Raw genomic sequence first — 21,970 nt, forward strand, 5'->3', positions numbered from 1 at the left:
CAAAACAGCGCCACAAAACGCACCTCGGAAACAAAAAGCAAGCAAAAAAAAAACCCACTTGTGCYCTTGGAAGCTTTGCAGACGCGGGGCTGTAAACGGGTGGCGTTCGGGAGCTTGCTGGATTCCTGCTTCTCTGCCCGGTTGTGAGGAGGAAAAATTAAACTGCCTTAAAGCAAATGGGCGAGCGCTTGTTACTTAATGGATATCGTCAGCTGGTGTGGATCGTTTTGCCATCTAAAAATCTATGTTCTGCTACCGTAGATGAAATTCTGTGCTCTAAGCAAATACACGGGCGCTAGCAGGGAGAAAAAAAAAGTAGTTTTCTTCTTAGTGTCTGGGGTAATTTTTGCGTCTTACATACAGACAGTGGCTAAGGAAGTGGAGGACTTGGACCCGTTTTGATCTTAAAGTGTTACTACAATATAAATAGTTAAAAGTAAAAATGCAGTATTTTACGAATTTAAAAATGGTTATAAGTATGTTTTGAAATATATTAATCAAACTCATTTCCAGTGTACAGATATGACATTTTATATTTAAGTACTGGCAGTTATAGTGGTGTTTCTGATTTCATCAGTTTGTTTTCATATGTYGTTTTTAAAAGAAAGCTTTTCTTAAAGTTGTTCACTTGCAAGTCTTTCGTGATTTTTTTTTTTCCATAGTGTGCCTGCCATTCCTCATTTTGTGATCTTTCCGGACTGACATAGAGAGAAAATATAATCACCAAGATTGATTTCTCTGTAATAATTTTAAATGTGATGTTATTTTTCATTCCACCCAGTCAGACCTAACCCACCTTTCTTGCAGCCACCCTGCATGTTTTATATTTAAATGATCTGCAAGCATGACTAAAATGTCAACTCATCTCCCTCTTTTGACATCTAGCTTAAGCACTTAAGTAACTTTAAGCACATTAAATTCAGTGTTTCAGTACCTCGCTGAATTCAGGGCCTAAATCTCAAWTTTTCCCCCTGTGTTAAGTAAAATATTCATGTTGGTTTTGTAACAGATGGATAACTCAGCAATACTAAAAATGTTAGCACTTTGTACACGTACCTTTACACCCAGTTTAGTTTTGTTGGAGTTGATATTCTTGACTACTGATCTAATTTTCCCACAAGCAACTTCATGGTGATTTATGAAGTCGCTACCTGTTTTCCATCCTATTTCTACTCTGATATATAGCGAAACTGTGAACAGATAACTAAGTGGATGTCTAGAGAGTTCATGGTTTAGTGTGTGGATTTTTTTTTTTTATCAGTAAGAATTAGGCTGTATACCTGACTGTGTTTTACTTCCTCCACACTGTTATCCTCCCATTTTCTTTTTCTGTTAATTCCAGTCTACTACTGCTTTTCTTAAACTACCTCCTGATTCTTATGCTTTTGATGTACAAGAAAGGTGGTATGTACTGACAGCTYTGCTTGTAAGCATTTCAGCACAGGCAATATGTTAATAAGGCTGCTTTTACAGGAATGCTTTTCCTCTCATTTCAAAGCCATTATTCTTTACAGTTAATACACAGGTTTAATTTTCCTGGCTTGCTATCTTTGTATGTAACATGTTTTTATTTTTTCTTAGGCATCCCAACTTTACTATATGGAATTGGCTCCTGGTTCTTTGCCAGTGTCACAGAGACTGTTCATACGAGTCATGGCCCAGTTACTATTTATTTCCTAAATAAAGAAGATGAAGGCGCAATGTACTGAAATCATGCCCTCAAGTACCTGTCATTTGGTGGGTTTCCATGTTACAGCTACTACAAATATCTACTGCCTCAGAATACAAAAAACTGAAGGCAATTCTCTATTTTTTCAGTGTCTATTTTTACTTAATACATTGTCTTCAGGAGGCTTCATTGTGTGGTGGGTTTTTTTGATGATAAGAGATTTATTTTTGCAGAGGTTAGTAAAGTTGAAAAGGTAGAAGCCTTGGGAAAAGAATTAATATTTCTAAGAGTGTTAGAATTTGCTAAAGTCAGTGATAAGAACTGTTGAACAACTTTTGAATATTTAAAAAAGATATATCTACCAAATTACAGAACTGAACTGTAGCATGTGGGTAAGGAAACTTTCTCAAAACATGGGATGTAATTATAAGCTGCTTAGATATAGACTGTGACTAGATGTTTGATAATACATTAATTGTCATAGCTGCTAGCTTGTTTGAATGAGTCCATGACACTGATTCTTCACAACTGCCTGGAACACTTTTGGAAAAACACCACCCCAGAAGATTATGTATGTATTACATGTCTTCAAATGATATTTAAATAAAATGTCTAAAATATGTTTTACGCTTGTGTTTTTTGCAATTCTTGAACTCCAGGTATCTGGTTTTGTKTTTTGGGTTTTTTTGGTTCGTTGCTTTAGAGGTAACAAAACCCAACTAATCTAGAAGATTGAGTTTCATGCATGAATTTACAAGTTGTTATTTTTAAATAATGCAGGAGAATGAGAAGAATACTGTCCTCAGTTTGTGATACAAAACAGCTAGTTTCTCCAGTTGTAACTGAGAACAAGCAAACATGATGGAGAAAAGACTTAAATTCAGTCAGAAACCTAAAAAAAGAAAAAGCTTTTAGGGAATTATTTGGATAGTAGAAAGTAAGGAATAGCTGGATAATTAGTTCAAACACCAGAAACACCTGTACAGGATATATTATTGGTGCTGAGTTTAATGCAGCAGATAATCCTGTCCATTCCGAATTCCAAATCTGGTGACATAAGTTATTTATTCCAATTTCCATAAGCTGGAATATAAATGTAAAATGGGTAGGGATTGTTTTTAGAGGGAAGGAAAAAATCACTGTTCCCAAATAAATGACTCTCAAGCCATGACTATAGTATAATGTAATTTAAATACTTTTTACTTAATTCTAGATAATGGAACTGTTTCCCACTTAATGAAGCAATACATGTGATTTTTCTAAAAGCAACACTAAATTACACTTTAATCAAAGAAGCACTTACACTACTGTATTTAATTTTGGATAATATTCTTGACACAAGTTAAATGGGTCTCAGAGATGAAGAGACAGTATTACAAGAAGCATCATTAATAATAAAACTGACTGTTGGCATTTTTCTAGAACTGATTTTCGCTGTATTGGGTAAAGTTAAATAACTGCAGCTCATAAGTTTAAAGTCAAATACTGCTCATTCATTGGCACAGATCTTGTCAATATCTTGCTGTAAAGGTTTAGTCTCAAAACAAGGTTGATAAAATGGTTTTTAATTACCAGACTATAAATACAGCTCTTCATTGGAGTTGCACCTCCACTCACTGCAGCTTGTTTGATTTCTGATAATGTGTACTGCTGACTTTGCTTACCTGTTTTTCAATAAATGCAGGCAGCATGACTCCTTGTCCATACAGTGATGGGCAAGTCTCCTTAGAGAACATCTTTGACAAACTACCCTATTGATTACTGCAATTCTGTGCTGCTTGCAGCATTAAATAGAGACTTGATTTCTTGTTCAATGATCTCACTGTGTAACAATTAAGCAAATGTAATATTTTCTTGTATTACATGAAAATCAATAGACCTCTTGCTCTTATGAAGTTGATCACGCTAAAGGATGAACTAGAAGATGTCTGAGGGCAGAGTGCAAATATAGTATCATTCACTGGTTTCATTAACACTTGTAAAAAGCCTGTTAGAGTACTTAAAAGGAAAATAAGCTATTTATAAGGGCTAATGCTTGAGTTAATAAATCATTACAAAATCACTTTCAAGTATGAATATAAACCTACTTGGTTGTCTTCAGCCAAAGGTAAAATACTTCATCTGGCTTTCATTTTCTTTTTGCTATAAAGGGTTACTTCTTAGTATCTTTTTTTTTTTTCTATTGCTTATTCTTGAGCTTCGGCCTGAATGCAAGATGGAAATGTTGAGGGACAAAAAGGGCCAGAAAGATTCATCCCATCTTGTCTAAAGAAAAATCTCTGTAAGGCTCTGGGGTACCGGGAATGGCAAGCAAGGATGAGCATGCAATATGCAGTTCTGTGATACCTCAGCACTCAGTGGCAACTTTGCTGTGGTAGCTTTCTATTCCCCATCACTATAAACTCTCTTGCCAGATTCTAAACAGACAATCCAATATGAGGAGAACAGGATCTTCTGTTACAGAGAAATCCAAGTGTTTGAACCAAGGAGAATAAAAGATGACTTTTAGTAACAATTTCTAACTTTTTTATTGTTCAAAGATGCATTATGTATTTGCATACATAGCATATACATAGCACCAAACTGTTGTGTCTTGCCTGTAGGGATCTTTTTGGGTTGTCTTGTAACCTCGCTGCTTCAAAAGGCAAACTTGTAGGGAATGAGGCTTTATTCCACAATAATTTACTTGTAATTGTTTTAATTAGCAGGTTCCTTTTTGTGCATATTATGTTATACATACGCACACAATTATGTTGATATTTTGTTATAGATGATTGAACTACAAAATGACCTTTCTAACTTTTTGCTGATTTGATTTGCTCCATTTCCATTTGAAACAAAATGTAGTTTATCTTGTAACTCTTGCCTTAATTATCTCTCTGCTGTACTCAAGGATGATGTTTAAATGAGTGAGAGATGACATAAAAGGGCAAAGAGCTTTGTTTCACCTCACTTAACAACTACTTCAGATAAATGAAACCTTACTCTAAACCCAGAGGATCAGATAGCTACTTCTTGTAGCAGTCCCTTTTTAAACAGTAATGACTACTGGGGGCATCTTAACCTAAACGAGTTCTTAGCATTACATCTTACCTAGGTCAATGGTCTCAGGTATCTGAGTTAAACTGTGTTACTGTAAATTAATGGAAAATGTAACTGCGCTTTGCTGAAAGATCAATGTCCAATAAAGGCTGCACAATCAAATCTTGTTGCAATGATTGAGGTCCTTAATTGCCTTTCAAAGATAAGGTGGTAATCAACATAGGTTTAACTGATCTTTTTTACCAGTTCAATTACATGCTAATGACTACAGCCAAGTCAGGATCTTTAACTACTTATACTTATTAAATCTTATGTTTGTAGTGAAAAATTACTTAAGCCACACAATCAATAAAGCCCAGGTCTTAATTACTATATTTCACTTTTATACCTTTTTGTGTGTTTGACAAATTTTTCACTAGAGACTTTGTAGAACTAATGATATTGCCCGAAGAACTACCATTTTCTGTTACTGTATACTTATCCAAATTATAATTAGACATGGATGTTTTTGTGCTTGTTTTAATGAAGTTTTGTGACTACCAATGCAAACGTCCGATCTAGGCAGCTTATTTTACATAAAGATCAATTTTTATGTATGAGCACTCCTCTTATGACTAGAAGAGGTGCTGCTTGCTGACCTTCAGGTAGACACAAGCGCAAGTCAAAGTACGTAACTTTTCAATGTAAGTTAATATTAGATTGAGATACTACCTCTGCAGTGAAGTAAAGATTAATATTCTCAGTTGTTTATGATTAATACTCTCACATTTTCTCACAAAAATGTTGCTATGTCCCCTTCCTCTTAATCCCTTTTCTTTCCCTGGAGCCATATACAATGCTTCTCTCCAATTTCCAGAGGAACCTGGAGCCATAAGACCTTTCATTGACTTCAGCATAAGTTAGATCTGTCCTTAACTTACTTTGTGTTCTTGAAATATTATAACTGTGAGTATGTAGCAGCATTAGGTAAAATCTTTGTTKTTTTCTTTGCTCTTTGTATTTATTTGTTTTTATTCCCCATGCAAATGTTGCCAGTCACTAATGAATCTTAGTTTCTCAATACTCCTGCAAAGTAGAGCAGCAGTATCCCCTTTTTAACAGCAGAAAATTATCTGACAAAGTAGTGTACCTGAGTTTGTATCTGAGCCTGAGCTCCCAGGCATGCTTGTGTAGCCTTGCCAGGCTTGATGTGCACAATGAACAGTGTGAATACTAAAAATCCATTAAAATATAACTATAGTTTTGAGTATCATTTGAGAGAAACTGTCAGTCCTGACCACTTCTAGGGAAGTACACTGTAATCAGCTAATTTACTTATTTAAAGCAGTTCCAACTCTGCAGCTGTGAAGAAGGAAGGCAGATTAATTAGCCATCAACAGAGAGAAAGGCTACTCTTTTTTTTTTTTTCCCCTTCTAATTTTTTTTACTGCTGAGATTAAAGAAGATGGAGAAGGGAAGGAGACTGAAGATGTGACACTCCTACATGAAGATGAGGTGGAGGAAATGTTCATTTTCTGAAGGATGCACTGAGCAAATGAGAGCCTTTAGCAAGAACAGTTTCAGCAGAATAAAAGGGGAAAGGATGGGAAAGGATGGATTTGGTTGGGAGGTTGACTACGCTTTGACTAAAAATGAACAAAAAGAGTTGGAGGACGTGGCTTGCCTGAGCTTGGTACTCTTTGAGTTAGAAGTATTCTAAGACCTATTGATATTCCTTCCATTGTTAACATAGTCTGGAAAAGGAGAACAGGAATCTAGAGTTCATTCTTCCTGCATTCAAAAAAGTAAGTAAGTGTTACTGCACCTTGTCATGGACAATTAATATGATTTAAAATTTTTGATGAAATAGAGTTGACTGAAGTCATTCTGTAGGCAAGCAGAACAAACTAGAAAAAGCATGGACTGACTGAATAGTTACCTTTAAGAACCTAATTGCAGTAAAAAAATCCTCAATGTCTAAATCCCTTTATGAATCCTAATGGTAGATTTCCCTGATGTATGTTTTATTGAAGGAAATTTAGGTATTTCATAATAGTTAAATGCCCTTAGGCCTCTGATTAGGACCAACTTTCTCTGAAACAAAGGAGACCTGCCTTCATATATTATTTAGTCTGGCCGTTTAAATTAAATTGGCTATTGCTGTAACTTTCCTTTATCTTCCTCCATATTCACTACAGAAAAGTAAGTAATAGTTCTGGGAAATGCCTTGATTTTATCCCCAAAATATACATATCTATGGAAGTGTATGTCAAGTTGTGCATTCCTGGGTTGTGTCATTCAGTTTAAATGTGCCAAGAAAGAGTGACAGCTTTGGAGTTACAGGAAGGGAATTTTTGAAAGATACCCGTATATTCCAAGTTTATTTAAAAGATTTTTTTCATTTCTAGAAAAGAGTAGGATGTTATTACTATGTTGGCAAATAAGAAGTCCTTCAAATAAAGCACGTGTGCAGTAGAACATCAAAATTTGCATCAGGACAGTCAATGCATATTATTGAGCTTTGTGAATTAGTAAGTGAATAAATGCAGCTGAAATAAAGAAGGCTAATGGATCACAAAATATATATTACTCAAAGACAAGTGTAGTTTAACCTTAATTATTTATGCTAATGATGTCCTAGTAAATACACTGTGATATGTTTTTAGAAAGTAAGGAAGTCTTAGTAATACGAGACCTTTCTGCAGCAGGTTATAAGAGATTGTGATTTTGTGTGAGTTCAAGTTATAAAACATCCCAATTATTAATATTTTCAATGAGGAGGCTGTCTTGCAAAAAAAAAAAACCAATTATGTTCTATTCAGCATTTTAAAAAACTGAGGAAGCTGCTAAGATTTGAAATGATGGAATACTTTGCATTATAAATACTTTAGTCAGTTTGGATGCATTAACAGTTGCTATTTGCTTGGTAGAGTAGAATACGTACGGCTTAGAGTGATCTTAATAGCAATTGCATCACTTTAAGCACAGTTTATGAGCCCTGTACTAGTTCATTATAAAACCAATTTATTACTTTCAGTGATATTAATAATCCTAATAGAATAAAACTGTAAAACATGAGTCAAAACAGTCCTTCAGACAAAAAGTCTGATCAAGGAAATTTTCAAATTTAAAATGCAAATTTCAAAATATAACATGGCTAAAGGACACTTGAAATTTTTGGACAAAATTCGAAATATTATAAAGTCAATATCTATTTGAGTTCTCAAAAGAAGAAATGCCATTAGATATGATTGCTACACACTTAGTGATTCATGGACCTGGTTATGTACATGCTTTGTGATGTATGAATTATTTAGTAAGAAAAATCACAATAATTTTGTTGTTACTCAAGAATGTATAGGTTGGCAGAAACAATTATGCAGCCCCTGAAGCTGGTCTGATGGGGCACAGCAAGATCATGAACGATAAACAGCCATTTTTGCTCAATCCAACTGCTATAGTTTGCATTGTAATTTTTCAGTAATTGTGTATCATATCTAGCCTTTAAACAATATTCATTATGTTACGCATAAAACATGCTTGTATTTTTCTTTATTTTAAAGTATTCATAGCTTAAAGCAAGAGATAAACATTTATAATTCAGCCTAAATCAAGCTTGTTGGGTTTTTTTCAGTTCAAGATAAATGGTACTATGAGAAAGAGAGTTTTAAAAGATCTATGCGGCCATATTCTGCTCCCTTTGAAGAGAAAATAATACCAATTTATTTCCTGATTTTTGCTTGATGAACAGTCCATTGCCTCTTAATGGCACTGATTCAGGTCAAGAGGTAGTGGGAAGGCGTGGAAGGAAAGTAACTGGTTTTCTGCAAGTTTTAAATGCAATTTTTAAGGGATCTTGTTCTACCCTTGTATTGACCAACCTAGTACTTTTGGGTGATTCTCTTCTGGGAGATGCATTTTTGGAGAAGAATATATTTAGAAACACCGGACACTGTTGACCTACTTTTTATCATAAGCCTGAAGGAATTCAGCTTGCTACACTCAATGGTAATCTGAAGATGTGGGAAGGAAACAAAGCTGAATTTCATCATAGTATGTTATTTTATTCACATAGAAATTTATGTATTAATCTCTCTTAACAAAAAAAAAAAGAGAGAGACATGAAAATATCTGCTACTAAAGCAATGAACCAGGTGCCATTTTTTTTTTAAGAAATGATGAGTTTATTCTTTCTCATATATAATAATAATAATATCTATCTAGAAGCTGGTTCTGGAAGGAAGCAGAGATGATAAATTGAGTTTAGTGAACCAAGGACTGGCATCTAGATTTTGCTTCCTCTGAGTCTGTTTTATATAATATATAAAAATTACATATTATATAGTACAGAATATGTAATAGAGTATTCAAAACTATTTTTAGTAGTTTAGTAGATTTTAGAAGTGTTAAATAGCTTTTAGCATATGTAGTTCACAGTTGTTAACTATTTAGTCTGCTAACTAGTAAACGCATACTATGTCATAGCTGGAGAAATTAGAGTAGTAGTGAGGTCAGTTTTCCAGAGATGCTCAGTAGGATCTATAACGAAAAATGTTGGACTTTCTGACTCTGCTTTATCCTTAGTTTCCTTCCTGCGCCTCATTTCCTTCTACCCAATGGTCTGAGCATAGGACTAGATGAAATTAGTTTTGGGTCCTAGTCCTGGTTCTAGTGCACTTCAACTCCTTATGTGGCCTAGTACAATTGGCACAATTTACCTGCTTTCATTTCCACTGAATATTTACAATGGGAGTATTGTAAGGGTTAGTTTAAAAAAAAAAAAAAAAGGCATGTGGCATGTATGTAAAGAAATGCTTTTTAAAGAGGACTGTGTGAGTCCTAAGCACTGCATTTTTCATTTGCACTGGCCTGATTCACTCCTGAGATTAGCCTCACACATCCCTCCACCACTGGCACGGAAACCAGGCGGAGAAACCTGCTAGATACAGGTTCTGAAACGGGAAGAATCAAGGATAGGGCCAGGAGAGTCAGCTCTTTCTTTCCTCCCCCTTCTTTTTACGGAGTTTTCAGTAGCAGGACTTGGAACTTTTTTATATTATGGCTATGGTAGTGAGAAGATGGGAAATGACCGTGTTAGATACCTTCCTTTGCAGTGGGAATTAGAGAGGGAAACAAGTAATAACTTATTTCCTTACTTTTTGAGGACCTTGCAAATTATCATGATAACCATGTTCCAGGGAACCAGTGGGGTACAACATTTGTCCATACCACTCACTGATATTCCTGTGAGATTCCACAGTATGGCAAATCTAATAATTTTAGTATTCAGCTGTGTCAGCATTTTGCTTTTGCTTGAGAACAAACATTTATTTTCTTTATGTGGCCATCTCAAGATCTCCTCTGTCCTTTCTAACAGCAATGGAAAGCAGCAGAGAGCAGCAGCAGACTGCACTGAGATGACTGTTCTTATGCTTATAGCGTAAAGCCAGCCTGGAAGTCTATGGCACTGCTGGAGGATGTTTCCCCACACACAAATAAAAACAGATTTTACAGAAGTCATGGGCTTCAGGATTCTTCTGTAATTAAAGAACTGATATATTGTTCCTTTGCAAATTTTGAAGTGTTATTTCATTGTGAATGGACTTTGGATATGTAATTATAAACAGGAAATCATGCATATTTTTTGATGACAACATGTCATCTAGATTTAGTGGAGAAAATCTGACTGCTTAATTATTTTTCCTGTGACTTTCTGAATTCTCTAACCCTCTGTGTTAGAAACTTTTTAAGAGGAGATTCTTGTGGCAGTCAAATACTGAACTTTAAGAATGTTTTATAATACATATTAACAAATACCTGTATTCTTGCTACAAAAACTTTCCCCCACAGTTGGGGAAAAATATAAGTTTAGATTTCAGTATAAAGTTCCATTCTCATAGCAGGAATTCTGCAGAGTTGAWAAATTTTAATTATTTGGGGCAAACATTGGTGTAGTTAGAATGAAAATTTCTCATGAAAAGTGGGTTTTAAAGAAATATGTGGCAAAAACAAACCTGTATCAAAAAAGATATGCTTGATGTGCTTTACTTCTTAAGATATAAAAAAACCCTGAAGTTTGATTACAGCTGCATCAACACAAATCAGAATGGGGGATTAAGGTTATTATTAGCCCTGGAAGAGCTGCACAATATTTATGCAAATCTGGCAAATTGAGTTGGTTTTCCCCATAGTCTTGGAAATGAAAAAGGTATTTTAGAAAAATCGTGGTTCTATAGAAATTCTATGATTTTGTATCCTATTCTTTAAAATGTAATAGAAAATGAATCATCATTGAAAGGTATACAGGGACCATAGGTAAAAGGTTCATTTGAACAGAGAGAAGTCCGTATGGGCAGCGCCAATTCCTTAGATACTTAGGAGTTGGGGCTCTATTAATTTCTAGTGTARGAACTAAATTATAAAGTTATTGAACAGAGAGAGAATTTCTCTCTGCTAATGGCCATTGAAGGATTTTTTTTTTCTGAAGCTCAAACAATGTACTATTCTAATAGGGGGAAGCTTGAAAATATGTCAGGAATTAAATCAGATATATGTCGAGCTTTTTTTCCTCTAAATTGATAAATCAAATAGTCCAGTTTGTCATATATGATAATGTGGGAGATTGCGATGAAAGTGTATAGATCAATAGCCTACAATYGGTATTGATGCTCTTCTCCCACTGAAGAGGAAAGTTTCGTCCTGCAGAGCTCCGCAGAGCGGCCAGCCTTCTCCCAAACTTCTGTCAGACAAAAAGGGTTTTTTTTTAAGCGTACCTGTGACTCGTGATTGCTGTAGAGAGCCGACTGTGCAGTGTCACAGAGTTGTCATCCTYGAAAACATAACCCTTCCTTCCTGCTGCTGAGGAAGCTGGGCTTAGGCTTTTAAYGGGGATTATCTTTCATCAGAACTCTTTTAAAATGGAACTTATGTGAAATGGACTGTTTGCTGCCACACCACTAAACAGATATGGGAAAACATCTTTGTTGAGAGGATTTTACCTGGGCAGTGGGCAAGTTAGCAGAGTATTCTGTGGTTTAGAGAAGGAGCAAAATAAATATGTGACAGCTTGTAGTATGACTGCTTGAAGTATGCTAATAGGGATGGTCAAATACTGTATTGTGAGAAAAGTACAAAATAGTCCCGTTTCCAGTTCCCAGATTTACCAGTTTGCTTTGTAGTATGACTGTAACTTTTTAAGATAGGGACATACTAGTGAAGTAAAGACAAGACCTGTTAAAAAATGKCATAAATGACTTTTATGCGTTGGCAACTTTACAACTGCCATATGCGTAACCACGCATATACATACAGGTGTACGTATATTTGGGGAGGAAACTTATTCTAAAAAAACTGAAGAAAGACGAAAGCACCATGAGTCCTTACGGAAAAAAAAAAAAAGTAATTTGAGGGGACTCCGATACCTTTGAGAATCATCAGCACTGGAGAAATGAAAAATTTTCCACGCTCTTAATTAACGACAAGAAAGGGAACAGGTCCCGATGTGCTTCTTTTTGACCTGCTCTCTGGACAGCTGGTTTTCCTCTAAAAACTATCCGGCGTCCGTCGCGGGGGGGGACGCAAACGCGGCCCGGCTCCTGCTTTCCCAGGACCGTGACGCTTCAGTCACGGCCGGACACGGCGCAGCCAGCCGCCCGCCGGCTCCGCCGCCACCCCGGGGCGGTTTCCCGCCGCCCACAACATGGCGCCGCCCCCAGCAGCCGCCCACAACATGGCGCCGCCCCCGCTCCCTCCGCCTCTCCCCCCCCACCCCTCCCCTCCCGGCTCCTTCGTTTTGATTCCGGGGCCGCCGCGAGTCCTTCCTGCTGCCGCGGGCGGGGAGGGGCGGGAGGCGGCTCGGCACGGCGCGGCGCAGCCTCGGCCCTGCTCAGGAGCCCCGCCGCCCGCCCGCCTGCCCGCCCGCCTGCCGCCGCGGGCCCGCCGCAGCATGTGAGCCCGGCGGGGCGGGGATGCTCTGGCTGCTCTGCGGCCCCTCCCGCGCCATGGAGAACCAGGTGCTGGTGATCCGCATCAAGATCCCCGACGGCGGGGCCGTGGACTGGACCGTCCACTCCGCGCCGCAGCTGCTCTTCAGGGACGTGCTGGTGAGTGTCGCCGCCCGCCTCGCCTCGCCTCGCTTCCCCTCAGGGCGCTGCCCGGCCCCGAGCCCCGGAGCAGGGGGCTGGGGGGCTCCGAAAAACACGGCGTTTCCCCCAGTCGTGGGCTGCGGGGGAGCCCCGGAGGGCTGGGGCAGGTCTCACTCAGTGCAGGGGAGTCCGACTCTTAAAAACAGCGACCTAACTCTGATCTGAGCCAAGCGGTGGTTGCCAGGGATGGGGTTGGCGCTGTCTTGTTGGAAAGTTTTAGCGAGGAAAATAAACGCGGTAGGAGCGCGACCAGGGGCCGCAGCAGTCGTGGTGCTAGGGTGCCACCCTGGAAGAGGACGCGTTTTTAAGAGCGTTTTTACGCTGGTGTGTTTATCCGCACCACAGGGGAGGTGGCAGCGGTGTGGCAATGCCAGGGCGTTTTGCCGTCGCGCACAGAGAAGCTCTCAGCCGCAGTTAAGCGGTCAGGAAGACCCACGCCGCAGAGCGATCCGTTAGGAAAGCCCCAAGCCCCCGAAGGGTTGGTTTCTCAAAGGGTCTGAGCGCGCAGAAGTGGTGGAAATGAAATGGAAACGGAGATGTGCAGCATCTCTATGCTTGCGCACCTTGGGTCTGGTGAGTGGATCGCCAGTCCTTGCTTTGGAGCAATTAAAAAAGTTGAGGTGTGGAAACGAGGGCCTCCTCAGCTCAGACCTGCGACTGGGTGAGCTCCGCACGTGGGCTGTAGCCGTACGTGCTCCTAATCGTCGCACCGCTCGTCGCCGCACCGAGGGTTTGTTGCGTCTCCCTCGCCCTGAACTGCCCCAAAGTTTTCTGAAGGCTGCTTTGTGCCCTGCGATACTGCTAAAGCTCCTTCATCCCCACGCACGTGGTCTGTTTGCATCTCGGCGCCTTCCTCCTGTGCCCTCAGTGAAGACCCTTGTTTTCTCCCCTTCCGCACATCATGTATACAGGGATCCCCTATTCCCTCAGAAATGCCAGGGGTTCTGTGTTTATCCCACTTACTCTTTCTCCTTAATTGCATCTGTACTCCAAAGAAGAGTCCCAACCCTCTAGGCAGGTCATAATTTTCTTCATGACAAGCTCTCTGGATGCCTCCATCTCTCCTACATAACCCATCTCTGCTAGAGACTCTGTGTGCCTGTGTTTCCCTAAAGAAAGATCTGCCACAGATTATGTGCATGTTTAATTTCCTCTGTCATTATTAGTCTTGGAGACAGATCGTGCAGGATATCTCTGTCAGCATACTGTGTTTTACTGAGAGGGCATGCAAGGAATAGGGGTGTTGGCATGTTGAAAAACTTTCAGTGTTGGCCCTACAGAAGATTGCAGAGGTAGTTGAAGCAGACGGCAGATGTTCCAGTTTCTTCCCTCCTAGTTTTTAACACTACCCCAAACTTTCTACAGGTGGAGGAGAGGGAGCAGAGCTTTCAAAGGATACGTGAGATTATTTTTTTGAAGGGCTCATTTGCCCTCTGGAGATTGCTGACAGTTCCCACTGGCTACAAAGCAAGCCAGGGACAAATTGCTTTGCTCTTTAAAGACAGGTAACACGAATGTGAGCCAACTTTACTCCACATTCTGCTTCATGGTTTCCTGCCCTTCCCCAAATGAAATGGAGGATATTCATTGATGCTTAGATTATCCCTTGATATTTTAGAATTATTGAGAACTAAGTTTGGTTGTAGTATTTATGAGCAAACGGAGAAATGTTTTGAGGGCACAGTTTTGCAAAATCATCATCTTCTTAGTCATCATCCTTGTTGCTACAGCAGAAAAGCAGCTGGAGATATGTGGGCCTTAAACCTGAGCTGCACAGTCTGTTTACCAAGTGGATTGAAAATAAGAGCTGTTTAAGCTTAAATGCATATGCAGTGGGAGCTGCAGCTAATGGCTCACTCTGGGCCTGTGACTCTATGCAGGGATTCTTGGTCCAAGGTGAGATYGAGGTCTGCAGATCCGTGTCTAAGCTAGAGATGCTCACAGAGCACAGCTGTAACTCAGTGGTCAGACCGTATCGTGCATGTGAGACTCTGCACCTCGAGTTTCTGTTGCACCTCTTATGGCTGTTCTGTCAGATAGCAGTTGGGGCTGGCGGGTGGCTTTTTGGCCTGAAGTTAAAATGAAGGTGCGTGTTCAGTTGTGACACAATACTAGGAGGGAGTATGCTTTTTGGAGCCAGATCTCAAAGAAGCAGAAGTAGGATGGTACAACTGTCCAAGTAGCCCCCATAGGCTTTACCTGAATTGATTTATTAGTTGGATCAGGGCAAAGTACTGAACTCAACTCRGGTCTAGTGAGACACCAACAACGTCATCCTTCCATGAGGAATTTGACTACTTGCCTCCAGCACACTGAGAAGAGCCTGACAGAGCCCTTGACATTTGAAGTGTGCTTCTAAGGATATTTGTGATCGATGAACAACRCGGGACCTTGAGGAGGACCCAAAGTCATCAACAGCTGCAGTGACCTCCAGTCACATGGAAGTGATGCTTCCTGGGAGCTGTAGCCACTCTAAATGTGAGAGAAGTGAATGGGGAAGGGAAGACAGGCCAGGTGAGTCTTCAGCTTGGTACCTCTTGGTTTGCTGAAGACTCTCTTTCTCCCTGCTGATGTTTCCTGTTTCACAGGGTAGRTGATAATTTCCTGGCAGTCAGCAGATGATGACCAAACATGACAAGAGCATATGTTACTGGTTTTCTTACACAGTCACAGTTACTGTAGTTATATGTAACATTCTGTGTTCACTGATGTTCTTCCCAAACTACCATGGCAAGCTCTGTGCATTGGGGCAGCCATGAAACATCTGGTGATGTCCATTGCCTGTCCTATAGACACTTCTACCCCAGCCAGGTGTAGCAGATGAGGTGGGGAGCAGTACCCTTACTGGAATCGGTTGTTTCATTTAGCACAGCACTGCAGAGAGATATTGAGAACTGCATCAGGTTGGTGGCCGCATGTGCTGTTTGCCATTTTATGTGGTACACTCTGAGATGGCTGCGTTAGCAGTGTTCTGAGAAGATGCAGCTGCTGGAGATCGCTGGTCATTCTCTTCACCCAGCTCCTCTACAGATACAGGTCTGTCTCTGGCCATCTGTGCACTGAAATATTTCCACCTGTGGTTCACTAGTAGAAGAATATGAGTTGTCACTGGGTTAAAATGTCCCAGATCTTTTTTGAGTGAAAGTGAATAGATTTCTGCCCCAAGTCTTACCTGTCTTAGTGATCGTGATTTTCAGTTTTGAGAGCTACTACCCACTGTTCAGCTATTGCATTGAGGGTTGGGGTGACACTAGTATGTCCATACTAGCCAGGAGTGTTGAATTACCTATGGTGAGTCGTATTCAGCTGGGAATGCAACCATACAGTAGTGTGATTGTAGATGCAGTAGATGATTGTCATTATCATGTCAAAAATCCGCTCTTGTGAACTGTGAAAGGTTAAGATAAGAAGGAATAAGTTTAATAAGCTCTGAACTGTCTCAAGGCCCTCATTTGTTTAACTGATTGTGTTTTGAGAGCTGCCCTCACAGTATGCTCATGTGCTTAATTTATGTGGTTACTACAAAAATTAAATGAAATAAGGCTCAGTACACTAAAGCGTAGTAGATCCCATGCTACCCATGGCTGGGGAGGGGCCKTGGGAATGGGTGGGGAGGGCAGGAGTGGGGGTGACACAAAGGCTTTTGTTGTCCTCCCACCTTCACTGTAATCTTCACTCACCTAGGAGGCATTTACAGCGTGCTTATGTGCTAAAGTATCAATTAAAAGTAGTATGGAGAACTGGGACATTCCCTGGTAAGGTAAATCACTGAAAAGTAATAATCCAGTCTAACGCCATTGTTTTCCTTATTTTCACTGTCTCTCTAAACTGAAGACACAGGAACGCAAACTATCCCATATTTCTCAACTCCTGCAGCCACCTGCCGTGAGGGGCATAGTGAGGCCCTGAATGATCCTGGTGATTTCCACGCTGAGGGTGCTTGCTCCCTCCTTGCGGTCAGGTGCAGAGCACGGCATGCTCCAACAGCCCCGGCAGCTTCCTACACCAGCTGTCCACATGGTTTTATAGGAACTACCATCTTGCCTTGAGTTGTGCAGAAGCACATTTGGTAGCCAGTTCCTAAAACCAAGCATATACCCTCAGATCTTTAGCCTTGGTGAGAACTGGGGACTTGAGTTAGCTGTGTAGCAAAGCTCTTCTTTCACTTAAGTCCCATGTTCTGCTTCGTATTAAGAAAGCCCTGTAGAATTATCTTTGAGAATAGCAAGGTTTTAACACGATTCTTGTCAATTTAGCATCCTAGAAGTGGGAAGGGCCTCGTGAATACAAATGAGCTGAGCCTTGCAGCATTTCAGACTGGCAAGTAAGATTATTTCTGTCTTCCTTCTTCAGAAGAARCTGTGGTATGGAGTCACAGTGTGTCCTGTCCACAGCTGTAGACTAGCTTGTTGGTAGCAGTAGGGTTGGAGACTAGGGTTCGAAGGCTCCATGCAGCACCTTGCACACTGCAGGATGCTTTTCTGAATTTCCAGGTACACTAATTTTGTCTCTTGAAGGAGCCCTTACAGTTAGCTAAACTGTGTAGCAGGTATTCAAACCTTACRTTACCAGTAAACAGATTTATTTGAAACATATTGCACCATTAAATGAATTACAGTGAGCTTATTATTTTTCATAGGGCTGTCTAGATTCATTTGCCACGGTCACTACTAGAGTATTTAAGCACTTGGTGTTAATTCAGCCTACTTTAACTTTATCATATCATACTGATATAAAACAAGTTTTAAGTGATACGAGAATGAGGCCCATGGTTTCAATATTTATGTCACTGTTAAAAGCAGTGCTTTTACATTTTCTGCTTTCTTGCCTTAGAGATAAGTGCTCTACAGTTCTACTGCAGAGCAGATTTGGTAGAGTTCCTGTCTCAGTTGCTTTCCCCTGATTTTTCTCTTCATTGTTAGAGACTTTACATTTTTGTGAGATAAAATACAAGCTATCATGTATCTGAGCTCACTTGAACAATTGTCTAGGAGTCATGGTATTTTATTGCTTGTGATTGCTGTTGTGGTAGTAGAAAATCATCACGCATAATCTGTTGAAATTTAGAATAATCCTTTGAGCTAGGGTCACTGAGAGGGCTGCGGGATGTTTGAGCATAGAAGACTTATTTAGCTGATGAAAATATTATGGTAACAACAGAGTAATGGTGCGATTTCTGTCCCCCTGGCTGGTGTTTCTTCAGGTACATTGATTTAATAGCAACATTGAAAGCTGACCAGAGCAAAATGGGATGATGCTTGTTTGTTTGTTTGTTTTAAACCATTTATTTAGTGTAAGGCAGATTTATGGTCTGTAGTTCTTAAATTCATATACTTGGATATTATTAATTAAAAAGAAAAAAAAGATATCCTAAATGAAAACCTATTAGAAAGGAATTGACCATTGCTGTTTGAGTGCCGTCGTGGCTTTGGGAGTCTTGCAGGCTTTAGGGGCCTCCAGAAGTGTGTCTCAGCGGCGTACCCGCCCACCTCCACTGCAGTTTGTAGGCATCCCAGAACTGCTTACTGGAACTGGGCCTTACTGGTATTTCAGATTGATTTAATGCAAGCATCCACATGCTCACATGTGAATGTCTTACAAGTGGTTTAAATTATTGGTTAAATCTAACACAAAGTATGTTTGCTGAGGAATTTTTAATGTTTAACTACATGGATTTAGAAATAATTGCTTAACAGCACAGTCATCTTTCTMGGCAAGGCTTTAATTTCTTGTTAGAGTCAGATGGTACAACTCTTCTAGTTTTTTACAGAGTATCTACAGAGCTATAGAACTATATAAATTGAAGAATTTTGGTCAACATTACGTTTTGCATTGGCAATGTTTTGTGGGTTTTTGGGCTGTACAAATTGACAATCTATATAATTAGAATCGTTAGGTAAGCTGCATTGCGCATCTTTTGTCTTTTTGTATACAATTAATAGTTTAAATTATGTACTGTTAATTTATGTTAAAATATAAAATGTAAAGACAACAAGAGAAAGTTTTAGAAAAATTATTTGCTCCAGTTAGGTTTGTGGAAATCCTTTTGTTGCTTTTGCTGCCTTCTCATTATATTAATTTTTTCTCTTTAACATTGCACAGAATGTTTAATTTCCTGTTTTGAGACTGAACAAAAAAAAACAGAGAATAAAAATGACAGGGCAGTGATCACTAAAGCTTTGATACGGGGGAGTGCTTAGCACCCCAAGATGTTCACAGTGTATATACTTCAATAAATATTTTTGTTCATTAATTTCTAATCACTTTGTGACACTGTCAGTGGAAAGATTGTCTGACATGAGAMATCAGGCAGCAGGAAGGAAAAAACCATGCTGTGCATTTATGCCATGCCCTGACATGACATATTGCAGCCTCGCAGTGGCTGACAGCAGTGCATACACTGGGAGGCCAGGATGAGTTAAATCTGAGCGGGTCTTTTTCATTGAATTTTGAGTAAATGTTGTATGCGAAGGCAAAAAACAAGTTGCACAGAAAAGGTTTGTAAAGTGTTGGTGTAAAAGCGCTGCTTTGAGGCGGAGATGTGTAACCTTTGGCAATGGCGAGTGAGTTTTGTGCCTGGCCTTGTGTCCGTGCAGTTGCGTGCTCCCTCGGAGAGTCCTTGCGTTGCAGGTGGTAACGCCGAGGCAGAAGGCTGCCCAGTAGGTTAGTATGTTCATCTCTTTGGGTGTTTCAACCTTACTGCCTACAGGGCAGCCAGCGAATTTGAATCAGTCTGCCAAGTTTTGAAGAAGTCAAATTCCGATTAAAAACGATGAGGGTCCTCCCAACAGTTAGCTGCTGCAGCGGGGAGCATCCCGGCACGCCGTGCTGCATCGCGAGCTCCCGGCTGGCAGCCCGGAGCAGCCGCTGGGTCCCCACGCTTTCCTGGGCCATTGCGGAGTGAAAGTACCAAAAACTCGCTCCAGCTCCTGGTTTAATTCACACTGGCAGCGCTAAGCCCCCCCTCCAGCAATGTTGCTCTGTTGTTTCTGAGCTGCAGCCAGGACAGGAGATGTAATTCAGGTAATAAGGTTACCTTGCAGTGGAGGGGAAGACTGGATCGGTTGTTTAGAGGTGGCCAACTCTCTGCCCAGGAACTAAGATTATCTGAGCAGAAAGACTGAGACCGGGGCACGTGCTTTCTCAAGTAAAAAGCCATTCATAAACCTCCATTTTTATGACTTACCTCCATGAGTTAGATGTGCATTTTTCTATAACCTAAGGACAAAATCAATTCTTCCAACTGCAAGAACAGACAGCACTGACTTTGTTTACAATTGTGATTGAGTTATTAAAAAAAAAAAAGAAAAAGTATTCCTCAAGGTAGCTTGGAGAGGAAGGAGAAGGGCACGGTGATTTGTATTGATTTGTGTTGTGCACTAAAAAGTTTGTAATTTTTGGGCAGTGGTGAGTAGCAGGTCTTAGTCTTCTGTCTGCAGCTGGGGAGTAATGAAGATGATTTACTCTAAATCATCTCAAGCATTTCCGGTTTGATATATAGCTAATTCTTCTTTATATTTTAGGATGTCATTGGTCAAGTTTTGCCTGATGCGACGACAACAGCATTTGAGTGTAAGTATAGCTTGTGTAAACTGTCTCCTCTGTCACATTATGGAGCTGTCATTTTTTAAAATAAATAATGTTTATTTTCATTATATATTATGGTTAAATATTTATGCATTAATGCAAGTTTAATGATGATACTGAACTAAGTAATATTTTATTATTTAATCACATCTTGAGCGAGCATATTTCTACAATATAGCTTTAATTACCAGCATGACCTTACCATGCTCTTACTCCTCGCTGCAGTTATATTGCTTGAATTAAATGAAACGTATAAAGTACCTGTAGGTTTAAGTTTAAAATTCTAATCGTCTGTTGAAAAAACAAACAAACAAAAAAAAAAAACAAAAAAACCCAACAGAGCAGCAGCTTTTAGAAAAATGTGGTGCAGCACAGAGGTTTTATACCAAGTGTAGCAGCACAGCTCTTTTTGGATCCTTTTACCCAAAAGAGGTTGGCCACAATATAGAGGTTGTGCCTTTCAATTTCTGCTAGAAAGAGGGACTTTCTTTCACTTTTTTTTTTTTTCATTTTTCAACATCTGCTGCTGATCACTGAAAGAGCAGGAGAACAAATGATGGTTATCCTTTTTATCCCACTTACTCTCAGGTTTGAGTTGATCATATCTTTTCTCCTGCGTGAAGAGAAATGCCATCCCTTAGCAGCCATGTGGAGTACACATACTGGGAGGAGTGACTTGGCTCTGCTGCCTTGGGACTCCTGTGGCTGGGAGCTTGCAAGTGCAAAACCAAAAGTCTGTGAGGGTGTCTCTAAGCCTTCCTGGTTGCCGGAGGGGGCTTTATTTGAATAAGTGGGTGCCTGGAAGATGCGTATTTGTAGAAGAGGGAAGGCTGAGCCAGCGTTGCCACTAGGGATTCAGAATCTTCAGTAAAAGAAGTTTACACTTCCTTCCACTGGAACAAACTTCTCTTTTTCACTAGAAAGGCTGCTATGTTGTTAGTTTTCCTTTTTCCTTCTTCTGGGGACAAGCTAAAGACACCAGCTTGCTGCTATCTTCGTTCTACTGGTCTCCTATCTGAGAGTAGGAAAGGTAGGTAGATAGTTGGCTTCAACTGCTTGAGAAGGTATGAGAGTTGCAGGAAAATGCCACCTGGTTAGACTTGCACAGTAGCAATACGTTCTGAAAGGCCCCGTGTGTCTGGCTGAGAAGCTGGCAAAAATAATGTATGTACAGGATCTGTACAAGCTATAGGTTGAGACTGTCCATAATCACACTTACACCTTGTGAAGGTGATTATATCATCCTTTTGCTGAGTTAGGAAAGCTCTCAGTGATGACATTAGTGCAGGTTTATGCTGACATATCTGCTTATTCTATTTCAGTTCTACTCTTTGAACCCTGTATTTTTATTTTTGGAGGGATTCCTGGAGGGATTGTCCTATCTGAAGAGCAATAAGCTGCAAAGTGAAGTCAAATTTCTGTGTCTTAGATACTGTGCTAGAGTCTTCTCCACTTGGAAGAAAACTCCTGCTGTTCCCTTTTAGTATTTATTTATTATTTTCTGCATATCTCTGTTTTCCTTTGTTAGAGATGAAATAACAAAAAGGAG

General features: G+C 39.9%; 2 protein-coding genes across 11 annotated transcripts in view; both read left to right on the forward strand.

The window, feature by feature from the left end:
* Positions 1 to 2,296, forward strand: part of CUNH15orf61 (chromosome unknown C15orf61 homolog) — a 2,885-nt gene extending 589 nt beyond the window's left edge. The window contains exon 2 of the mRNA XM_026074045.1: positions 1,582 to 2,296. Within this exon, the coding sequence (XP_025929830.1) occupies positions 1,582 to 1,709 (128 nt within the window). The 3' untranslated portion in view covers positions 1,710 to 2,296. The remainder of the gene's footprint in view (positions 1 to 1,581) is intronic.
* Positions 2,297 to 12,593: 10,297 nt separating this feature from the next.
* MAP2K5 (mitogen-activated protein kinase kinase 5) overlaps positions 12,594 to 21,970 on the forward strand; it is a 146,007-nt gene continuing 136,630 nt past the window's right edge. For all 10 annotated transcript variants that reach the window (XR_003254839.1, XR_003254840.1, XR_003254844.1 and 7 more), the window contains exons 1-2: positions 12,594 to 12,792; positions 20,358 to 20,406. Coding sequence is in view for 7 of the 10 variants with exons in the window: in XM_026073797.1 (XP_025929582.1) it covers positions 12,658 to 12,792; positions 20,358 to 20,406 (184 nt within the window). In the remaining 3 variants the exon portion in view is untranslated. The remainder of the gene's footprint in view (positions 12,793 to 20,357; positions 20,407 to 21,970) is intronic.

The sequence above is a fragment of the Apteryx rowi genome, unplaced genomic scaffold (genome assembly GCF_003343035.1).
Source record: "Apteryx rowi isolate R43461 unplaced genomic scaffold, aptRow1 scaffold_11, whole genome shotgun sequence".
NCBI lineage: Eukaryota > Metazoa > Chordata > Aves > Apterygiformes > Apterygidae > Apteryx > Apteryx rowi.